The sequence below is a fragment of the Chroicocephalus ridibundus genome, chromosome 10 (genome assembly GCF_963924245.1).
Source record: "Chroicocephalus ridibundus chromosome 10, bChrRid1.1, whole genome shotgun sequence".
NCBI classification, from domain to species: Eukaryota; Metazoa; Chordata; class Aves; order Charadriiformes; family Laridae; genus Chroicocephalus; species Chroicocephalus ridibundus.
In genome coordinates, this window is record NC_086293.1 from 15,377,039 (window position 1) to 15,400,504 (window position 23,466).

Consider the following 23,466-nt stretch of genomic DNA (forward strand, 5'->3'; position numbering starts at 1 on the left):
GTGTGCCAGTATTTCTGAAAGCCAGAAGGCACACCACATCTCAAGGGTCAAAACTACACACACAACTCCCTCTCTGAAATGCTTATACACCAATGCACACAGCATGGGGAATAAGCAGGAAGAGCTGGAGATCTGTGTGCAGTTGCAGGGCCATGATCTCATTGCAATTACTGAGACGTGGTGGGACAGCTCACATGACTGGAACGCTGTTATGGATGGCTATGTCCTTTTCAGGAAAGACAGACCAGGGAGGCGTGGTGGTGTAATTGCACTTTATGTGAGAGAGCATTTGGAATGCATCGAGCTCTCACTAGGGGCGGATGAAGAGAGGGTCGAGAGCTTATGGGTAAGGATTACGGGGCAGGCAAATATGACGGACACTGTTGTGGGTGTTTATTACAGGCCACCTGATCAGGATGGGGAAGCTGATGAGGCTTTCTACAGACAGCTGAAGGTAGCCTTGCACTCGCAGGCCTTGGTTCTCATGGGGGATTTCAATCACCCCGATATCTGCTGGGAAGACCACACAGCCAGGCATGCACAGTCCAGGAGGCTCCTCCAGTGCATTGATGATAACTTTTTGACACAGGCGGTACAGGAGCCAACAAGGCAAGGAGCACTCCTAGACCTGAAACTGACAAACACAGAGGGACTGGTGGAGGACATTAAGGTTGGGGGCACCCTAGGTTGTAGTGATCATGAAATGATAGAGTTCAGGATCATGGGTACCACGCATAAAACATCAAGAAGTAAAATTACAACCTTGGATTTCAGGAGGGCTAACTTCGACCTCTTCAAGAAACTGCTTGGAGAGATCCCGTGGGCTAGGGCTCTGGAAGGCAAAGGGGCTCAAGAAAGCTGGTTGATATTCAAAGACCACTTCCTCCAAGCTCAGGATTGGTGCATCCCTAAGAGAAAGAAATCGGCCAAGGGACGCAGGAGACCTGCATGGTTGAGCAGGGAACTTCTGAAAAAGCTCAAGTGGAAGAAGGAAGTCCACAATAAGTGGAAGAAGGGACTGACCCCTCGGGAGGATTACAAGAATGCTGCCAGAGCGTGCAGGGATGAAACGAGGAAAGCCAAGACCGCCTTGGAATTAAGCCTGGCTAGGAACGTCAAGCTCAACAGGAAGGGCTTCTACAAGTATACTGGAAGCAAAAGGACGACCAGAGAAGTTGTGGGCCCACTGTTGAATGAGACAGGAGCCATGGTGACGGAGGATGCGGAGAAGGCAGAGTTACTGAATGCCTTCTTTGCTTCGGTCTTTACTGCTCGGCCCAGCCCTCAGGAGTCCCAGGCACTGGGGGAAGTAACGGAGAAAGAAGACGACTTCCCTTGGGTTGAGGAGGATCGAGAGACCTCTAATTAGATCAATTAGATATTCACAAGTCCATGGGCCCTGATGGGATGCACCCGAGAGTGCTGAGGGAGCTGGCGGAAGTCATTGCTGGGCCGCTCTCCACCATCTTTGAAAGGTCCTGGAGAACAGGCGAGGTGCCTGAGGACTGGAGGAAAGCCAACGTCACTCCAGTCTTCAAAAAAAGGCAAGAAGGAGGAGCCGGGGAACTACAGGCTGGTCAGCCTCACCTCCATCCCTGGAAAGATGATGGAACAGCTTGTTCTGGGTGTCATCTCAAGGCATGTGGAGGAAAAGAAAGCTATCAGAAGTACTCAACATGGATTCACCAAGGGGAAATCATGCCTGACTAATCTGATAGCCTTCTATGATGGCATGACTGGATGGATAGAGGAGGGGAGGGCGATAGATGTGGTCTACCTTGATTTAAGCAAGGTGTTCGACACGGTCTCCCACAGCATCCTCATAGGGAAGAGTGGGTTAGATGAATGGTCAGTAAGGTGGATAGATAACTGGTTGAAAGACAGAGCTCAGAGGGTCGTGATTAGGGGCACAGGGTCTAGTTGGAGGTCAGTGACAAGTGGTGTTCCCCAGGGGTCAGTACTGGGTCCAGTCCTCTTCAATATATTCCTCAATGATCTGGATGAGAGGATAGAGTGCACCCTCAGCACGTTTGCTGATGACACAAACCTGGGGGGAGTGGCTGACGCACCAGAAGCTGTGCTGCCATACAGAGAGACCTGGACAGGCTAGAGAGTTGGGCGAGAGGAACCTTATGAAATTCAATAAGGGCAAGTGTAGGGTGCTGCACCTAGGGAGGAATAACCCCATGCACCAGTACAGGTTGGGGGCTGACCTGCTGGAGAGCAGCTCAGCTGAAAGAGACCTGGGAGTCCTGGTGGACAACAGGATGACCATGAGCCAGCAATGTGCCCTTGTGGACAAAAAGGCCAATGGCATCCTGGGCTGCATCAAGAAGAGTGTGGCCAGCAGGTGGAGGGAGGTCATCCTCCCCCTCTACTCTGTCTTGGTGAGGCCGCACCTGGAGTACTGTGTCCAGTTCTGGGCTCCCCGGTTCAAGAAGGACAGGGAACTGCTGGAGAGGGTGCAGCAGAGAGCTACCAAGATGATGACTCGAACACCTCTCTTATGAAGAAAGACTGAGGGATTTGGGTCTCTTCAGTCTGGATAAAAGACGACTGAGGGGTGACCTTATCAACACTTATAAATACTTAAGGGATGGGTGTCAGGAGGATGGGGCCAGGCTCTTTTCAGTGGTGCCCAGCGACAGGACAAGAGGTAACGGGCACAAACTTGAGCATAGGAAGTTCCACCTAAACATGAGGAGGAACTTCTTTACTTTGAGGGTGGCAGAGCCCTGGCACAGGCTGCCCAGAGAGGTGGTGGAGTCTCCAACTCTGGAGACATTCAAAACCCGCCTGGACGCGTTCCTGTGTAACCTGCTCTGGGTGATCCTGCTCTGGCAGGAGGTTGGACTAGACGATCTCCAGAGGTCCCTTCCAACCCTATGATTCTATGATTCTCATCATACTTTAAAGATCAGGTATCTTCTACCCTAGAGATATAAAAAAATGTCTTAGTGACTAACCTAGATTGCGCATCTGCACAGTGTTTTTCCATTTACTAAATCTAAACAATAAAAAATATAGTAAAGAAGCTTCTCCACTATTTATATTATGCAGTGAAAGTGCTCCTCATAGCATTAAATGATAGTGTTGCATGCAATCCACACACATTATCTGAAAGCTTATATACCTGTTATATATATAAACCTAATGCAGACAGCTATAATAGTTTGTATGAATAGGAAACACTGTGCTTACTGAACCACAGTCATGAAACTGAAAATGAAATTATATTTCTTCCAGCATAATACCAAAGTCAGTATATAATATTCTGAAAGAATAAGGAAACAGTAATACCTAGGTTAATACTGGGTACCATACATTATTGCTCAATGTTATCAAAAAGCTGCATCTTCAGATTCTTTATTGAAACATATTACATTACTTAAATTGTCATGACAAAGACAAAACTGTTCAATTTCAGATTTTTTTAGCACCTCAGTTTTTATGAAATTGCAGGTTTTTTTCTAATAGAAGTATAATTTATTTGCTGATTAAATTCCAATAAAGGAGTTGTTCAGTCCTGATTTTTTTTATAAACACGTCTAGGAGTGAGGAGTGTAAGTCCTAAGCACTGACAGGAGCATCATCCTTTGTTCCCATTGACATCCTGGACTAGAAGATGGGGATTTGACTGTTTTGTTTATCTGACTACTTCATCATAAGCCACTGAATAAATAATGTTCAGCCTGACTAATGGATGCACATAATGCTAAACTCTGCATGCTTCAACAGAGGTGAATTTAATATGAACTGTTGTAAAATTGCAAGGGTATTTCATCTGCTACTCAATTTTTGCAATTTTTTTTTCAAACCATCATTGTTAATTGCTAATTTGTGTGAACTATTTAAAGTCAGCTCTCCATTTCTCACAGGTGGATTATCCAGACTGTGCATTAACCAAAACCAGATACAGAAACGCTCTGTGGGCTCACATAGAGATTGTACCTGTAAAGACCAGGCCATCTGACTCTTGAACTTGCTTCAGATTGAAGACACAAAACACCTGTGTCCACAGCAGTCCTTAAGTCATTCCTGATGGGCGGAACGAGGTGTTTTCACAAATCTGGCTTCTGGGACTCACTTTCATGAAGCTACAGGTGAGACTGGAAACTCCATGTGATGAGCCATGAGCTATCAGGGCTCTGGTCTTAAGCGCCATCCCCCACGTGGGCCTGAATTCAGTCTGGCATTAACTAACAGGTTTTACCTGCGGATGAAGAAATGAACAGAGGCATTTTGTGGAGTTCAGATTAATGTGCCTGTGAAGAGTCAGCTGGATCCCAGCAGGGCTTATTAGCGCTTATTAGCTTAGGTTAATTTACTATTTCCTATCAAAAGAAAAAAAATAAAAAAGAAGTGCTTTTAGTCATGAAAAAAAGTCAGAAGGCAGATCAGTGAGGGCAGTACCTCCAGCAGTTCAAGGCTGTCGCCTCACACAACCTAGCTCCTCCACACAACGTTGTCTCCATCGCTCCCAGCCACCGCCTTCCCCACAAAGCCCCCTCCTGCCCTAAGCCCCAGCCCCCCACAGCCAAGCTCGGTACAGGTACTCCCAACCCACCCTTCCCTCACACCGCCTCCAACCGCGCACCCTGCCCCAAGATGTCCTCCCCACACGGAACCCTACCCCGCCCGCCCCTCACAGCCCGCCCGTCCCCTCTCCTCCCCTCCGGCGGGGTGGGCGCCGCGCCGAGCTTCCGCCCGGGGAGCGGGGCAGGGCGGAGACAGCGGCCGCCGGGCGGGCAGGCGGCGCGGCTAAGATGGCGGCTTCCCTAGCTGGGCAGGCGTGGGTTGCGCTGCGGGACCTGGCCCTGAGATCCGCCTGCCTGCGGGGCAGCTTCCCGGTGAGTGAGCCCCGGCCCCGGCCGCCGCGTCCCGCTGGCATTGCTGGCGGCCCGGGCGCTGAGGGAGGGCGGCGGGCCGCGCACCTGGCGCGCTGGGGAGCCTCTCCTCAGGAGCCGCCCCGCTCCCCGGCCCCTCCGCCGCCGCTTTCCGCCCCTCGAAGCTGCTTTTCCCCCGGGGCGGCCTCGTAGCCTCCCGCTGTAGGGCGGAGGCAGGTGGAGGGGGACCTCTCCTTTCCGCCTCGGCGGAGCTCGGGCTGCCGCTCAGGTTTCGTCGCCTGGAGGATGTGTTGAGCCCGGCTGCGCTTTTGGCGGGCGGCCCTCGCTCCATCGAGCCCGGCGCTCCCAGGGGCCGGGGCAAAGGTCCGGTAGCGGCCCTCGGTCGGCCGGGGCTGCACCCACCACCGTGTCAGAAGCTCTGAACGCTTCCCTGGCCCTAAAACTAAAAGTTCATTATTTCAGTAGCAGAACTAGGTGACACTGCACGTGAAGTAGTATCACTTATGGAAACACGTTTTGGGTGGTAGTGCCAGGTTGGCTTTGGGTTTGTGCTGGTGGCCGAGGTGAGGCCAGGGTGCGGATGCCCACTTGTGCTCGCCCGGGAAGGCCAGTCATCTCCCTTCCTTCCCAGTGGTCTTGGCTCACAGGAGTACGGTGGGGAAGAGCAAATGGGCCCCCTTGAAGGGCTCACGTTCAGGAGCTCTCTTGAGGTGCAGTGGGAGTTCTTTATTCACCTCGACAGCAGGCATGCTGAGGTAAAGTGAGATATGTACATTTTAGGCAGCTCTGGTGCCTTTGGCAACCAGCCTCTTTATTTTTTCTCTTTATTAGATCAGCAGCTGTAACGGGAATCTACTTTGGTCCGTGCTTCTGAGCATAAGTATTTTCCCAGAAGCAAAAGCCTCTGGAGTGAACACAACGTATTTCTGGCCAGTTCTGCTCCATGGGTGCCACTGCTGGGGGATGCTCCTGGCTGCCAGCGTATGGCTGTGTGGGACGGCTGCTGGATAAAGCGCGGTGTTGGTGCCGAACCTAACTTGCACCGTATATCTACATTTGTGTGGTTTATCTTTTAACCTGAAGGAAGTTAGCTAGCTCGGTTTTAAATCTGAAATCTTTGTTGCCCAACTTTCCTTTTTTAATGATGGGTATACTATTTGGCAATTCTGTGCAATTAATTGATTTAGTGTTTGTCTATTTCATGTATGTATATACACACACACAGACAAGGAAACCGTATATGTGTGTATATATGTACATACACATAATTATGTATATACAAATCTGTGTATATTTATCTGTGTATATACATACGTATTTCAATCTGTTTGTGTTGATGGGCAATCCTGTCAGCCCCAACAGTGTTTGGTGCGTATATGGTTGAAGATGTGTTCCTGCCATGATGGCTTATGTGACCCTTATCCTACAAAAATGTACTGGGAGGTGACCTCCCTGTTTTTCTGTGCATCCCTGCTCTGATATGGAGGGATGTTGTAGGACTTGAGTATGGAGCGTTGTCTGGACAAAGTCATCTTGGAGCGAGGCGTAGAAGGTGTTTTGGTTGAGCTTGGTTTCAAACCCTCTCTATCTGGCGCTGCAGCGGGGATCTGAGGGAGAGGTGGAAATTATGAGTTCACGTTCTGTTCTGTCGTCTCTCAAGGCGTGAAGTGATCCTGTAAGTTACTCCACTGACATCACTGGGTATCAGCTCAGATTCTCAAGAGTATTCTTAGGATATTAAGGTGGCCAACTTTTTTAAAAACTTTCTTTGTGTGTTACTTATGAAATAGAGATATTGAACTTGTATTATAAATCACATTATATTATTCTGTTTCTGAACCCTGACAGATACTGAGAGCATATCCCAAGAACGGTGCTTTCCAAGTACACTATTTTCAAGAACCACATCAATACTGTATAACAACAAATCAAGTTCTTAATTTCAAAGGAAAACACTTTCCTGTGGAAAGGTCTTCATTTTCGCTATGTTAAGTTATAGAATTCCCATGTAAATAATCTCCTAATCTCCTGCTCTCTCAGACTTTAAATAAGTCCATCAGTCAGAGCCTGGATTTCTGTGGTACGAAGTAGGATAAAGCATCTGATAGTAAGAGAAGTCCTTCCTTTGAAAGAGTTTCTTTCATTTGTATCTTTCACTACTTTGCTTAGACCAGAAGTTACACTGTTATTTTATTTGTTTAGTTACACTGTTATTTTATTTGTTTATTTACCATAAACCAGCAAAACCTGTCCTCTTCTCCAAGCCTTTTCACAGATAAGAGTCTTCCATATGGTAAGGACATAATCAAGAAATATCAGTCTTAAACTTTGTTGTTTTGGTGACCTTGTGTGAGTAGATACTTGCTGAGGTTTAAAGTATTTCCTCATAACCTTCATGACTTACTGTTGGAGTGGTGTTTGTAAGCTTTGTATCTGTTACAAAATTTCTTACTATTTCAAAACCGTTGATATTGTTCATAGCTGTGTTGAAACAAGCTTTTTGAGAAGTTTGGTTGTTGTTATAATCTACGCACAAACATTTTTCTGTGTAACCATTTTAGGGGTAGACTAAATGGTACTTTATCATATCACATGAAAATATTTTATCCTTCTGCTTTGTCTTTGGCTCTTTACCTTTTTACAACTGTTAAACATTTTTTACACTTTTTACTTTTTATATTCTTGATAGATTCAGTTCTTTGAGCATTTGGAGTTTAAATCTGACCAAGTGTGTCAAGAAGTTAAAAGATAGATTTCAGTTGTCTGCAGTGCATGTGGACAAGTGTATTTAGACCTGCTCTTACTGGAGCAATATTTGTAAAGAGCTGTGACAAACGCTCCAGGGACCACTCCGCAGCAGAATTCAATCTTGTTGGCTAGCAACAAATAGGCTCCATTGAAGGCTGTTTATTTGAATGGGAGTTGGATTGGGCCCTTTGGGACAATGCTGTGTTTTCAAAATAGCTTCAGATGCAGTGGATTTCAGCGATGAATATAAATAAGGAACAATTAAATCAGAATTATATGAAAAAAAATGCTTAAGGTAACTCTCCAGTTTTCTAATACAGTGAACAGATTGACTGGTGCATTATGCAGCCCTATCCTAGCCTTCAGAATGGTCCTCAGTCCTGCCATAACATCTCCAAATTTCAGGCATGTTGAAAATATTAAAAAAAAAAAAAAAAAAAGGGTGAGGGGGGGAAAGAGGAGATCAAACAATATTCCTATTATAAAATCTGCTGCATGCTATATATGTTAAAAATAGGGAACTGTGCAAGGTTGCTCACTGCAAATGCCTTCAATTCCTAGACTTAAATACCTATAAAGCCTCATTAATGCTGGACAGAGAAAATTCTGTCTTTGTTAAGGAGCTATCAGCTGTGAGTTTAATGGTCTTCCATGCAACAGAAAACATTACTGGAAATAACTTTCAATTCATGACTTTAGAAGCTACTTCAGTGCTAAATTCTTGCTTTTTTTTCTTGGCTTTATGTTAAGTTCTTGAAAGTTTCTTGAAGGTTTGGACTGTTTCCCTATTTGGCTTCTCCTGGTTGACTGTTTTGCTATAATTTTTACGGGTTTACATTTAAAAGGCAGGAAATACATGAGCCTACAGACTTTCAGAAACACTTTTTTCCATAAGTACCTAAACTAAATGACTGGAAAGCCCTCTTCAAACTCCAGACAAAACTGAAATGCCAAAGTGGAACAGTTGTTTGGCCCACTCCTCCTTGTCAGTTCCATTAAACACATGGTAATTGACTCTTTTTATATGAAAGAAGGAAATGAGTACATAAATAGAATCTTTTTTTTTAAGTTACTTTTTCGGGTAGTTTTTTATGGTGGAACTTCTACCTTGGGAGCAATCTGTCTCTGGCACAAATATTCACAGCTTTGTCTAGAAGTAGAGAAGCTGCACTTTGCTGCATTTACTTACCTTTTGTACCTCATGTAGATGTAATCAGGGGATAAGGCTAATTAGATATGAAGAGACAGCCTTCATGAATATGACATTACGTGGAGAATTAGCTGGGACATCTGTGGTCTTAAACCTGGCTGTGGATAAGTAAACCCTTCCTTCCTGCCCTCCATCTTAACTCCCAGCCAGTTTACACAAAGAGACTCCTTACCTTGCTTGGGTATATTTAGGATTCATTAAAGTTTTTGCTATAAAAGCAAGTGTTTTTTCATTGATCTGCCTCCTGAGGCACTAGATAAAGTGTCAGTAGACAAACTCTGTTTTCTTTACAGATATCTGAGTGATTGTTTGTTTCCTTCTGTTTTTCTCTGGCAAACTGTCAGTGCAGGGCAATTTATTTAATTTTTTTTTTTAAACTTTCATTTGGTCTTTCTGGCTGATGTCTGCCAACAATGATACTATGAAGAACGTGTGAAGATGTTGAGATTCTTTTGGGAATACAGAAATGTGAGATGAGTGCTCAGAAACACTTGGGGTTTGGTTGTTTTTTAGAAGTAGATCATTTCTCCACTATATTTCCCCCTCTCTTGTTTGGAAGGTTCATTTTCAGCAAAAATTGGAAATGCATTATTTCAGTGCTTAGAGAGATGATTCTCCCACTCCCTGTTTCCAGGGCTCACTCACAGGTACAGTTCCAGGATTACTTATTCCCCAACTGATACATTATTTTTTTTTTGCTGTTGACCACGCCTGTGACGAGTGGCTCGGCTCGTTATTGCTTCAGGCAGTCCAATCCTTCTGTGTATGTTTGAGACTAGAATCTGCAGTTTTGAGCATATACCCTAAGGATTTTCTCCAGAAAATTCCCTTCCTTAATACTCTGCTGAGAAAGCCACTTTCTAGCCATCTGTGAATCAGTTAGCTGATGCTCATCTCTTCCCTGATCCACAGCATTTTGATAACACATGGGACATGGAAATCGTGCTATCTGTGCAACTGATTATGACAGTAACTTTGGAACTTGTAATTAAACATTGATCCATAATTAATAGCTGGCTATTGATCTTATTTTAACTAGATAACACAGCAGTTGTAGACATGAAACTAAGAGAAGTTAAGATTGACTATTGTGAAAAATTCCTTAATAGTGGAGGTATCCTGTGCTGTTGAATAGGTGCTGTTGAAGTCTCTGTTGCATGAATGATAGTTAAATCAGATTCTAAACTGTACGCTGAAGCCCTCCTTTAGTATCACAATGGAAATAAAATAAGAACCCAAGATTGGTGGGGTTCGAGTTTCACTTTTTCTGGTTTGTTAGTTTGTTTAAATGGTGCTGCTTTGTTGAGCAGATTTACCCGTGAGCTTTTTTCTTCCTGGTCTCTTTCTGCTTGCTCGTAGGTTTCCTAAACTACCAGAGTCTGTATCTCAAAATTGAATTACATTTGTTTTATTTCTGTGGTGATCTTATAGCATATAAACTTGGAATCCAAAATCATAAAGTTCTAGGCACTATCCCCATTGGGCACGAATGTGGGTTGGGCTGTTTCACTCAGAGTGTTTCATTTAAGAAAAGCAATTTTTAAATATTTTGTGAGTGACACCTTATTATTCTTTTGGGTTTATTTACCTTGCACATTGGTAGTACTTGGTGGTTGATCAATTTCAGTCCACTGTGTTTGTCTTTAATTTGTGCAGTAGCGCTTTATCGATTGGACCTAGAGAGCACAGTAGTTTAAGTTTGCCTCTTATCATTTGTATCTTTATATAATTAATGATTTGAATTTTACTTTTGTGCTTTTCATAATAAAAAGGAATAGATTCGTGTTGTTTACAAGTGAAGGACCAAAGGTTAGGTGCATGTCCTTATCAGCTAAATTAGTTTGTACAAGAGGTGTTATAAATGTTGCAACTTTGTGGTGTGCTTTATCCATTTGTAGAGTGAACATGTGACTCTTTATAAAGAGTGCCTAGGTATTTTAAGTTACTAAATCTGGCAGTTTGTCTTAAGGAAGGTGGAACAGATGAAATACCTTGCAGATTCAGCAGGCAGTAACTCAGTCTGGAACAAAAGGGTTATTTTTTTTTTTTTTTTTAACGAGTAAACTGTAAGTGGAAGAGTTTTATTTGTCTGAAAACGGATAGATATTTTGAGAGCATCAGTAGCAGCAACTTTGAACACCCTTTCATACAGTGTGCATTTAGAATACTTCTAGAGCAATAAGCAAGCTCATGGGAACAATAACTGGGAAAGATGAAAAATGGCAAGGTATTACAGGAGTAGATAGACTCTGAGGAATATAAACAATGAGCAATAGTCTCAGTTTGTGTCAGGAGGTGAGAGAATCACTCTTACTGTAGTTACTTTACCTTTGGCATCTAACTCTTGTCCACTAAAATTCTTTGTGAGATGCAGAAGTTTTGTAGGAATTGCCAGGACTGGAGAATTAAGGGAGACTTTTGATCATGTTTGGTAGGTTTGTCTGCTTATCCAAGACTTTTGACTAGAAAACATGAGCTGCAAATTAAAAACCAGACAGCGGAATATTTCATCATTCTTTTGAGATCTTTCTCTGAGGGATCCATGGACAAAAGAATAGTTAAATTTGACATCTGCTAATTTACTGGCAGCCAAGAAAGCAGTTACTCCCTTGTGGGGGGAGGGGGAAATGGGGGGGAAGAAAGTTGCTTGTACACAATATTGGTATAAAAGTGTCTGGGAAATTCCAGTTATGGGAAAGATTATGTGTGCAAATTACAGATAACAATGACAGGTAAAGGTAAAAGATACAAATAGGTATTTATGAAAATTAGAGATGAAAGGGCTATTAAAAACAACAGAAGACTTTTTATTGTCAACAGATTATTTGCTTGGCTTTTTAAGGTCTGAAGATGGCATGAGAAATTTACTTTCCCTTAAATTTTCTAGCTTCAACTCTGCTACGCCAAACACATTGGAGACAGTGAATCTATTTAATTGAATTCTTTCATGCAGAGATTCAGTCTGGATTTGTTTTTTGGTTAAATGGCTCAGATTAAAATAGTCTAAAGTAATGCCATAAATTTTGGCAATAGGGGAGCTCATGTTTAGAGCTTTCTTTAAACATGGTATGAAACGCGTGACAGAGCAGCTGGAATGCATGGAGCTGCATCTAGGGAGGGGTGATGACCCAGCCTATGGGTCAGGGTTAGTGGGCAGACCACCGTTATTAACAGTGTTAACAGTATAATGGTGTTAATAGTGTAATAAAGTGTTAATGCAGTGTTAATAACAGTGTACATGTCTGCTACAGGCAGCTTGATCAGCAAGAATCAGATGAAGCTTCAGACAACTGGAGGAAGCCTCATATTGGCAGGCCCTGGTTCTCATGGGGGACTTCACTCACTCCAGTATCTTCTGGAGTGACACTGCATCAGGGCACAAATAGTCAAGTAATCCAGGAGGCTTCTGGAGAGCCTTGATAACAACTTTCTAGTGTAGATGACTGAGGAGCTGTCAACGGGAGACACTACTGGACCTCATGCATACAAAGAAGGAAGAACTGGTTGGGGATGTGAAGATCAGGACAGCCTGGATTTATGAAGGGGAAATGTTTGGCCAAATGCTTCTTTGGTGAGGTGACTGGCTTTGTAGTTGAGGGAAAAGCGTTGCATGTTATTTACTTTGCTGGATACAGTATGGGCTGTAATAAGGTACTAGGAACAAGGCTGGGAATATTCCCAGTTTCCTAAATCAGTGAAGTAATGCCATCATCCTTTGGGCTTGGAAGTTCTGTTCCATTGGATTAAACTCATTTTCCTTCATCTCCCTCCACATAGTCAGGCCATATGTTTTAATAAGTTTATCGTTGCGATTCAGAACCATGCATACGCTGACAGGAGTATTTTTAAGGCTACATTTAATTTACCTGTGATCTATGTTATGGCTATTACATGTTTGGGGTTCAGGAGCTGCACTGATCTTTTCATGTTGGGCATCAAGCAAGGGTAGAAAACCCCTGGTGCATAACCTGTCTATCTGGGATTTTTTCCATCTCCTCTCAGTACTTCTTTGTGTGGTGCTAATGGAGAGGTTCTTTTGGTCAGTCCATTTTCAAAATCCAGTTGCCCAATAGTTATCTGAAGTAAGGAAAACATGGCAGACAGAGGTGTCATTCTGTCTGGAAGTGAGGAGTTTCAAGTTCTCTGCAGTCTTGCAACCTGTTACAGATTATGGATTGTAATGTCTAGTAATTTTTTAGTACTTTTTTCCACTAATGCAGAGATATCTTGTCCCACGCCACATTGCTAGCAGCTGTTAAGAGTGAAATAAAATGAGATTTTATGATTAAAAAGCAAAATACACGTTTTTAAGTCCTGGCCTCGGTAATACATGTTATTCCTTTGAATGTCCAGTAGCAGAGATAATCTGAAAACCCATCCATCATATCCAGTTGCCTAGGATATTTTTTTTTAGACCTTTCCTATAAGCGGTGAGAGATTTGAGGTGGGGATGGGATGTCTCGCGTGGTGTTTGTCACAGAGGAGCCCAGGGCTGTGAGGAGCTCTTGGGAGTTTCTGACCCTGCAGAGTTGACACTTCTCAGCTCATGCGGGAGGTTGGCTGGGGTGTTTCTGTCTGGTGACAGATTGGATTTCTGCCAGCAGCTGAACAGTTTGTTCATTACCTTGCTGTCTCTTATGAGCAGCCATTTTGGGTCGGCATTGGCTTTGCTGGTGGCCTCTGTGGCTTAGTGCCTGATTAATATTATCAGCTGGCAGGTAGGCAGTGTTTTTAGAGAGCTACTTGATGAACATGCTTCTCATGAAGGATTCCTCTCCCCTACTCCCTTTGCTCGCTGATTAGCGTTTACTGTACATCCAGCTACCACACGTCTATAAGTCTCAATCGTTCCAAATGGCTGAGCACATGCAGTGAACGTGCCTACATTTCCAGGAAACAAAAAAGCAGAGATTACTTTGTTTTAGGGATGACTTGAAATAGTTTTTCATTTGCCTGGAAAGTTTGATCAGTGGTGTTTGTAATGTAGAAATCCACTTTAAGGTCAGAGTCTTTGATAATGAAGAGATGATGCAGCTCGTAGCATTCTAGGCTTGCTTTGAGATTTGAAAATGACAGCAGAGTGAATTTCCAGTGTGAATAATGGAGAAATATTAATAAAGAAATGACCTGCGAAAGAAGGAAAAATGTTCATAACTTTTAGCTTCCTATTAAAAGTATACTTGCATCGATGATTCTGTGGCAGTTTCTGGTTTCTCCCCAGCTCTGCCTAAGCAGCCAGAAGACAGTCTTCCTCTTTTATGTTTGTTTCTTTGAGTTTGCTTCATGTCAGTCTAAGTCAAATGGTCTTAATTAAAACCAAGATTTATTAACAGTAAAAGATGAGAAGCATTCAGATTTAAACAAAAATTGTGTACAAGTCGTTTTTTTGGTATTTCCAGGATAGAAATGGTTATGGTCCATTCTGCACTAGTTAGGTAAACCAGCTATGACTTGGGCATGCTGTAGAACTATTTCTTTAGATACTTTACTATCGTTCTTTGTATACTGCTGTGGGCATTTGCATCTTTATTGCTTGGGTGTGCTATGCTCCTTAGTGCTCAAAGTCATAATCTTCTGTGATGACATAATTAGGTAGCATGGAAATTATCGTGATTTGACTTCAAGTATTAAAGAGCCTGGAATAAAAAACTGATTATGTTTCATATTTACTTCTCTGTGATGAGAAATGGAGCTCAAATTGTCTAAATTGGCATTTTATTGTTGCTTTTCTTAAAATATCAGAGACTCCTAACACTTGAAAAAGTGTTTTTCCAGGGTACGGTAGGCAAGAAAAGCTTCTTTGATAGATACGATTACTTGAGTCAGGAATTTGGAAACATTTCTGATCAACCCATTGACCATGCTATGAGTTTCGTAACAATTCAAGAAGCTTAATTAGGATGAAGTGTACAAAATATTGATAGTGGGGATACTCTGAAAAGCATGCTCTTTATATCTCATGGTTGGTGGTAAAATATTTATAGAATTATTTTTTCCTGGCTATATTTAATAGTTAAGGCATTTGTTCATAGTTGCATAAAAGTATAATTTAAATCTTGTAAAAAAAAAAAAAAAAAAGAGGAATGCAAAACACTTCATAAGATGAGAGCAAAAAGTACTTAATTTCCCCTCAAGATATTTAAAATAAAAGAATATTTCTGATTTATGTGGAGAAGATAGCTCATTTCACTTTTTGAATAGGTGGTGCGTATCACCAACAATCTTCTTTCATTTGCAAAGCAAGGGAAAATATTATGGTATTTTCTGCAACTGATTATGCAGTTGTGTATGGTAGTGAGTTTATTTGCATCAGATACTTCAAAGCTCTTACTTTTTAGGTCAGGAAAGTATGCTTTTCCTAAAGCTTTGAAGTTTTAAATAAGTAAATGAACATAATCTGAGTAAAATTAATTACTAATGCAAAGCAGTGCTACTGGTGGCAAGCACATTGACAAAAGCAGAAATTGAATCTGTGAATTCATATTCTTGTTTCCTTTACCGAAGCAAAGGCTCTGAAAATTGGTTCCAGAAGTATAAAACTTCTGTAGATATGCTTGCTTCTTGGGCACATGTGGATGTACAATAAGTATTTTAAATGCTGTTTTATTCTGCTGAAGTTTGGTTAAAGAATGCAAGAAAAATAAATGTTTTGCAAATGTTTTCTGAAGTAAGTGGGGAGGGCATGTTCCCTACCTAGTGCAAAGCTGTTTGCCCCTTTGAGTGCACTAGCAGCCTTGTGTTTGGGCAGGCTGCTTTGTTTTGTTGACATCCTGTTTGTTCTGTGACCTTAGGCTTGTTGTTCACACCAGAAAGCTTTCACGTAATCTCAAAGAATAAGGAGCCTGCCATGTTTCAGCTGGGTTTTTTCACAAGTTGTTAATGTTCACTGCTCAGGTGAACTTTAGTGGGATTTGAGTATACTCAGCTCTGCTCAGTCAGCCTTTAGATGCTAAACAGAATGCATCAGAGAACTTGTCAGGGTCAAAAGTGTGCTGTCACTTAACTTGCAGCAATTTCTATTTTGGTGTTTGCATGTAAATGGAAGCCTCGGTACTCCCCTGGGTGGAGGTGCAGGATGCAGGGTGTTAGAGATTTGGCTTTGTCCTCCTTAATTTGGAGGTCAATCTGTAGCAGCCTTCCTGAAGCAACTGCTGAACAATTGGCTAGCAAGGTACGGGAAATGGAATAGTGAGGTCAGGGTTTTACTGTCCAAGAGGACTTTCTTTCCACCGTCTCCTCTTTTACTTTTGAGGACTGCAGTCCTCACAAAACCATATCCACAGACATCCAGAAAGATCGTCCAGGTGGTAGCTGCTGGGATCTGCCTTGTAGCGCACAAGGATGTGGGCCCAGATTCTGGTTTTCTGAGATAAGGAGAATAAGGATGATAAAAGGAGCTCAAGTCTGACCCTGTGCATGTTCCTGGTAGTTTACAATGGAGCTTAGTGGGTGGGAGAGTGTATTTACAGAATAGCTGTCAAAATCCCTGTGTGTAAGCAAGCTGTAAATAAGTCTATAAAGTATAATCATTACTGGAGACTTTAAATCTGCAATGAGTGAAGGACTTGCTTCAAGTTCATTCTTGTCTCTGCTTCCTTGCACGAGAAGTAAACAGAAGGATAAATCAGAAAGCTGAGTTTATAAATGTGATTTAAAGGCACATTGGAACAGAATTGTGTAGTTTCTTTTTCTTTTCTTTTTTTTTTTTTTTTTTCCTTGAGCTAATGACCCAAATGAGTTCTGCAGTGTAGGAACATCACACCACGCTGCATCGTTTCCAGGGGAGTGCAGAGGTTAAGCTTGGGATCAATCAGTTTGCAATCAGACTGATTATAAAAGGACAAGGAGGAGTATAAGATAAAATCAAAAGAACACAGTAGGACAGAGGGGTGTAGAGACAGACATTTGGGGACCCTTGAAGTAAAAAGGTTTCTTGCAGTTGACAGCTAGCAGGAACATTCTGGAGGACTGTTAAGAGAGGCATTAGGGTTTTATTAAAATAGCAGTTCAGAGTTTTCAGCTCCACTTCCACCCTTAGTACATTTACTAAGAGAATGGCAAAGCCCAAATAATCCTTACTGTTTTCTCTGCAATACTGTGAAATATCCAAGACGTAACTGAGATGCTTCTAAAACTTTGTGTTTTTCATGTGCGTATTGCTATTACTTATTTAAAAGGGAAAGGTTTCTGAACAGATACCGTTCCATTTTTTAAGTCCAGTCTATATGGCTTCGTAAATCTAAGTTTGAGTTGTGAATAATATGTGAATGAGTTTGGTGCTGTCTTCTGGAGTCCTCTTCTACTTCTGTGGCATTTTTTAAAGCACAGCAAAATCATACTGTTTTGTGTTGGAGGCACCATGGAAAGATTGAGAAGGTGGGTTTTAATGAAAGAGGTAAATAAAGGAAAGAAAGCCCTGACAACATCCAGCCACTTCAGAATTGATGGACACACTCCTCATGTTCCTCTTTCCTAACCCAGAGAGTCCGCCATTGAGAGAGGAAAGAAAATGTTGAACCAAAAATAGAGGGATTTTGAAGTATTATTATATGTTTCCAATTGATAAATATGTCATTACAGTTAAATATTTGTTTCGTGGCAGGGAATGTTGGTTCAGACGTGGAAGAGGTCAATCCTCAAGAGTATTTTACATAGTTATTAATGAATTAATTTTGAGGTAGTGGGTAGGGAATTTAATGTTCAATCGCCTCAGTCATGATGGCATTTGAGTTTTAATCTGAAAATCTTAAAAAGCTCACATAGAGCCACATATTTTTAGATTCAGTTGCCTTGCAAAGTTGACGGTTCAGCTAGTAAGCGAGTTTTGGGAAGGCTCATCCACTTTGGTGAGGAAATCGAGGGACACTGAGGGAGTTTGATTCATGACTTTACTTTGTGTCAAATCCAGTAGGTTTATTTCTTTTAAATCATTCACTCTCCCAGGTTAATTTTAACATTCAGGGTAGGCTGTTCAGGTTGAGGACGAAACTGTCCTTTTTCTAAATGGTTTCTGCAGGATCCTGCTACTTTGAACTGTCCTGTATTACACATAAATGTCAGACCTTCTTACTCTGACTAAAAGTGCACCCTGCTGCAGTCTCTTGTGTCCAGCTTTGTATTTTCTCCTTAAAAAGCAGAAGCCTGGCTTATATGGCTGTATCATGTAGAGAGTATTTTATAGGTGTTTATTTGATATCAATTGCTGTTCATTTCTACAATATTATTAAAATAAAACTCCTTTGGCAAGACCTGAAATTTGAAGGAGAAAGTAATATTGTTTCTCATTTAAATTGTGTATGAATAAATGATTACAAATTGACAGATATTGCTTGTAGTGATTCTTTTCTTGAGTGAAAAAACAATTTCTATTTCCTTCTTAATATAGGAACTTAAAATTCTTAAGAAATAAAAAGAGAAAGTACATGCAGCCCCAACACAAGCAAAGAGAAATTATGAGTTGAAAGTTTAATAGCTGCTTTTGTTTTCAGGGCCATGTTGCACTGCGCTAAAGCTGCAGATGGACAGTCTTTTACGGTCCTTCCTGTGGATAGGTTAGAATTTATTAGTAACAACAACAAAAAAACGTACAATAGGTGGTTGTGTGTAAAAACAATGTACCACGTTCTTCAGTGTCCCTAATCTGAGTCCTTCAACCTCTGCCCTGGTGAGCTCCGTAGAGCTGGTCTGTCATCTCCGACACCGTTTCTCAAACAATCTCTACCTGTTAGAGAAGATGTATGTTAACAGATGCCCCATTCAGCATGTGCCTCTGCCAGGGTTTATAAAGCGCTGCCACCTGTATGCCAGATGGGCACCTTCTCTCACCTGTGTTCAGCAGGATCTCAATCCCGGGCTGTAAATTCCCACGCGCATAGATGTAAAGTTTGCTGCTTCAGCAATAGGTTTTTAGGTCCTCACAGTTCTGAAAACTTGTGTCTTTTTCAGAGAGCTCATCCTGCGGATTTGCTCACTACCAGCCTTTTATTATTGCTTTAAATTGTGTACAATATGTTCTGGTTTAATTTGGTTTGAAACAATTCAGCCATACTTTATAATGCCTTATGAAACTCATCAATACTGCTTGTAATCTGTCTAATAACAGTTCAGTAAATGAGCATAATCATTAAACAAATTCACATTCTCTTAGTAATTGGTGACTGCCTGTTTCTCCACAGACAAGTGATGTCAGCTGGCATTTATTAGTTTTTAGCATGTTTTGTTGTCTACAGGTAGGTAATCTGTAGTTTATATTCTTGCTTTATTGTGTTGCACTAGAATAATCAGTGCTGCCTGGTGATGGAAGAGAAGGTAGTTTCTCTTAACCAAAAAGGATGAGATGACTAAATATACCTCTTTTAGCTTTTCAGTTAAAATAGCTTCCTTGTCTAAAATTGACATGTTACTAGTTCAAGAAAGCTCTTTCTTTTATTTCTTTGATATTTGTCACCATCTTGATGTTTCCTGCTGTGATACGCTGTGATTCCTGCCTTCCTATCTCTGTTTTGCAGTGGCTCCTATTAAAAGAACCTTGTAACATGACAAGAGAAATTGGCTTTTCCTTGAACTGTATGAAAGTCTTCAGGGGAAGATTTAACTAAGCACTTGTTTTGATTCCATGAACTAGAATTAAAATGGTGACACAAACACTTAATATAGTAATAAAAAAAAATAAAAATCCTTTGACTGTTTCAAACTGTGGACTTCTGAACTATAGCTCTTCTGGAGTGTTACCGTCCTCTATAGTGAGATGCAGTGAATTTGCCTAACTGCTTCAGAAGGAGGTGTGCAGTTGAGTCGTCAGCATGTAGTTTCATGTTGTCATCCCCAGGCTCGGTTTGGGACAGGCAGTGTGGTCTAGTGTCTCTGCTGCCCTGGGGTAAGGGCAGGCTACTGTCAGAAGGGGTGGTCCTGCCCCCACCACTGCATTGCTGGGGTGTCTCTTGCACTGGCTCTCATCCTTACCTGGTCCCCTGGTGGGTTGGGTCACCAAGTCAAGTTGGCGACAAAAGCAGCAGGCTAGCTCCACTTCAGACTTGGGGGACACAAGGGCAGGTGTAGGAATGAGCAGCCGGGGAGCTGTAGTGGCAGCTTGCCTCTGGGTCATCTGAGCAGAAATGGGAAACCACAGCCCTGCAGTAACGACTTCTTCCACTACCTTCACTTCTTGGTTTCAAGTAATACAAAGCAGTTGGCTGTCTGGGGGGCTGTATAGCTGTGTGAGGGCATATCAGCAATATATGGGAGAGTGATAGTGAAGTCTAAACTGGTGTTGGCTTTGGTTGGAAGACTGCAGGTCTAACACAGCAGCAGTTTTCCTGGATTGCAGAAGCACACAGGGAGGAATTGGTCGACTGCTTGAGTGTGCTGCTACTTAAATGTCACTAAACTGCCCGTGGATTCAGCTGATACACTTCTTCAGTCCAAGCATGACTTAAAGGGTGGATTAGTGTTTTCAGAAGCTTCAGAATGCTCAATTTTGAATAAGCTCATTTGGGTAATTGAAAAACAATGTTAAGGCAATGCAGGGCAAAGATTTTCCAAAATAGGATTTAACTTTGGGCTTTGCTATCAAGATTTGCTTGCTCAACATAATAGCCAGATTTTCAGTAATGGGGACTTCTGAGCAGAAACAGTTGCCTGTTTCAGTCTTTTGAAACTTTTTGAAGTTTACATACTTAAATAAAATGCTTTCCAAGCTCTTGGCCATCCTCTCAACTGTTTGTCAAGGGTATTTGTGCTGCTTTTATAACCAAGCCCCCAACTTTTCTGTTTTTTTTGCACACATGAAGAGAATCATTTGGTTATTTCAACATAGAGGATTGTTTCAGAGAGTCATATAGCTGTTAGGAATACTAATAATTATCCACCAAAACAAACTGTCTAGCTTTAGTAAACAATGATGTAGTGGCATATTTCATGGTTGTTTTTTATTTTATTTTATTTGAGGTTGAGAGTTACATAAACCCTAAGAATTGCAGCAGCAGATCTCACTCATTCTGAAAAGTGAGTATACGATTCAGTAGTATAAAACGGTAAATTGCCCCTACAGTTTATTGATCAAAATGTCATAGCTTTTGAAGCACTGGGTAGTGTGATATTTTATTTTTTTTCTCTGAGATATACTGCATTTTACTGCTGAAGATATTTTGTGTGGTGTATTTTAAGTAATAAATTTGGAACTAAAAGGCCTATAACTGTTAACTAGAGCTTGTGTGTTGCCTTTGTTTTAATTCAGTTGAAATGAATTCCCATTGGTGGGAATAAATAATGGAACTTAACTCTTAAAAGGTCTTCAGCTGTACCTACGGAAGATTTTAAAATCAAATGCAGATGTTTAAGGTCGAGATTGCTTACAGTGTTTTGATACAAACTGTAAGAAATAATCAATTCCTAACTACTATGGACAAAAGTATGGAAATTCTGGTTTTGTTGAGAAAATACTCAAGAATTCTTACTAAACTAGCTCACAGAAACAGTTTTAATCCTTTATAAATATATCACAGAAGACTAGATTGAGAGTGTGATCAAAATGCTCAGTGTTAGATGAAGCTGATGGTCTCTGCTGATACCAAAGGGACCTCACTGCCATACTGTGTGCAATCTCAAGTGAGCAATTTGGGACGTTGATGGAAGATGGTTTCCTATGTGGCTTTTAATTAGGATGGTCTGGATGCTAACTCCAGCTTTGGAAGATTAAAATTACTGATTTGTGGTACCAACAGGACATTACTTGTGAAGGACATCTGTTGTCCTCTTTTTCATAATATAACCATGGGTATGTGGTGTTAACCATCGCTGGAGAAAAGGGCGTGTGTGGTTTGACTTAACATGGCAGACCTTATAGACTCATAGTAAGAGTCTTTCCATTTTCTTTTGTGCTTGAAATAGTTGGTTTCCTACAGAACAAAGTGTAGTAATCTCTGTTTGCTTTTTATGACTTACACTTGTGATAAACTTTTTCTGTTTAGTGTAGTGCCTTTTTTCTAAACTTTTGTTTCTTGTTTCTACGGACGCTTACTTACGGGTACTTACTTACTCTTTGCATCAGCACTGCCAGCACACTGAAATAAGTATTTTAGTTTGTTTTCAGTGGCTTATGTGGTATATTTCAAGTATATGACCTAATAAAAAGTACCTGTACCAGAGCTGGTTTCTATGAAGGTACACCATTTAGTTGTATTTCTGATGGTTCTTTTTTGATAGGAACTTCTCCTACAACTTTCTCAATTACAGTAGCCGTATATCAATAAATATAATAAAGGTTTATTTCTTATATTGATGAATGGTATGCTGTTTCATTACTGTCATCTTTGTGTATCTGTTTTCTTTCATATGCACTTGGAATTGTATTACAGGTCAGAGCGCACAAATCAAATAAACTAGAGTGCTGTCGAATGTGTTGGGTAAGCAAATAGATAATTTTTTTTTTTTTGGTTAAATGCTTTTATTTTGGATAAGATACACTAAACACTCTTCCTTTTCATTTTGGGTACAGGTTGCATCTAAAAGACTTCCCCATAAGCACCACAGTTTTTCTTCCCAAATGACTTTCTAGTCTAACCATTACAATGTAGTCTGTATTTATAAAAATTGATACTATATACATTTGACGTATAATTTGCATTCATGCAGAGATCATTTGCATTGGTAGAGCTGTTTTATACTGGCACCAGATCTATTAGCGTAGTTACAGCTACATTACTTCAGTGGAGCAACAGAGGGGGAAGAAAGTAGTATGCGTTGATTTGGCCAGCTTTACTGTCAGGTGCTTTTAAAGAGATAAACCTTTCTTTCATGATGTTATTACTGGCTTCCATTCATACTATGAATGAAAAGGGAATGTTGGATCTCACTAAAGTGTGTCTTCCTTTAACAGTCGTGCAATAAAATGCATTAAGCTAGTTTAATGTAAACAGTAGAGCTGCTCAAATTATATAGCTGTGTCAAGGGATGCTCAGTTATCCCAAAATTTGCTTAGTGATGGTGGTGGTTTTGTTTTCTTTAATAGTGCTGATTATCACTGGATTCTCTTCCCCAAGCTAGAATTATTTGGCATTTTCCAAAAGTACAGTTTTGACCTGAAGAGACTTTGTAAGAGAAAATGAGTATTTAAGGTTAGGGTTTTTTAGTGACTTTGTCTAAAATTGATCACTGAACTTGATATGGCGAAATACTTAGGCAATGTGGATGCTTAGCAAAGGTAGTTCCATGTGGAACTAGGCACAGCATTGCACAAATTTTTTTGAAATTCATTGTCTTAAGACCAAAAGGTCTTCATTGTAGTAGAGATCATAATTTTTGAATCTTTGGTTGTTGGTCAAACTTGACTATTCAGTTCTTATTTTCAACAGTTTCTTCATATACTTGTTACAGAAGAGACTTAAGTGATTCTTTTGCGTTTAAAGACAGTATGTGGTGCTTAACAGTTAGAATTCTGCAGGTGTGCAGTGGGATCTGCTTGAAAATGCTGTGTGCTCCAGCCCTTGTTACTGTTTTCAAAACATGCTTTACATTTATTTTACTTTCTGGAAGAATGCTGTCTTTTAGCAGTAGCTTATCATTGAGTCAAAGCGTAAGTGCAAAGTTACAGCAGTTGGTAATTCTGCTGGCTAACAATGTCCCTGTCACAAGCTTCAGTTGTTCTACTGACACAGCTACTGA

At 41.2% G+C, this 23,466-nt stretch overlaps 1 protein-coding gene across 1 annotated transcript in view; it reads left to right on the forward strand.

Moving 5' to 3' along the window:
* The first annotated feature begins 4,695 nt into the window (after window positions 1-4,695).
* The window catches only part of SUCLG2 (succinate-CoA ligase GDP-forming subunit beta), a 133,649-nt gene continuing 114,878 nt past the window's right edge, over window positions 4,696-23,466 (forward strand). Inside the window, exon 1 of the mRNA XM_063348286.1 lies at window positions 4,696-4,850. Within this exon, the coding sequence (XP_063204356.1) occupies window positions 4,767-4,850 (84 nt within the window). The 5' untranslated portion in view covers window positions 4,696-4,766. The remainder of the gene's footprint in view (window positions 4,851-23,466) is intronic.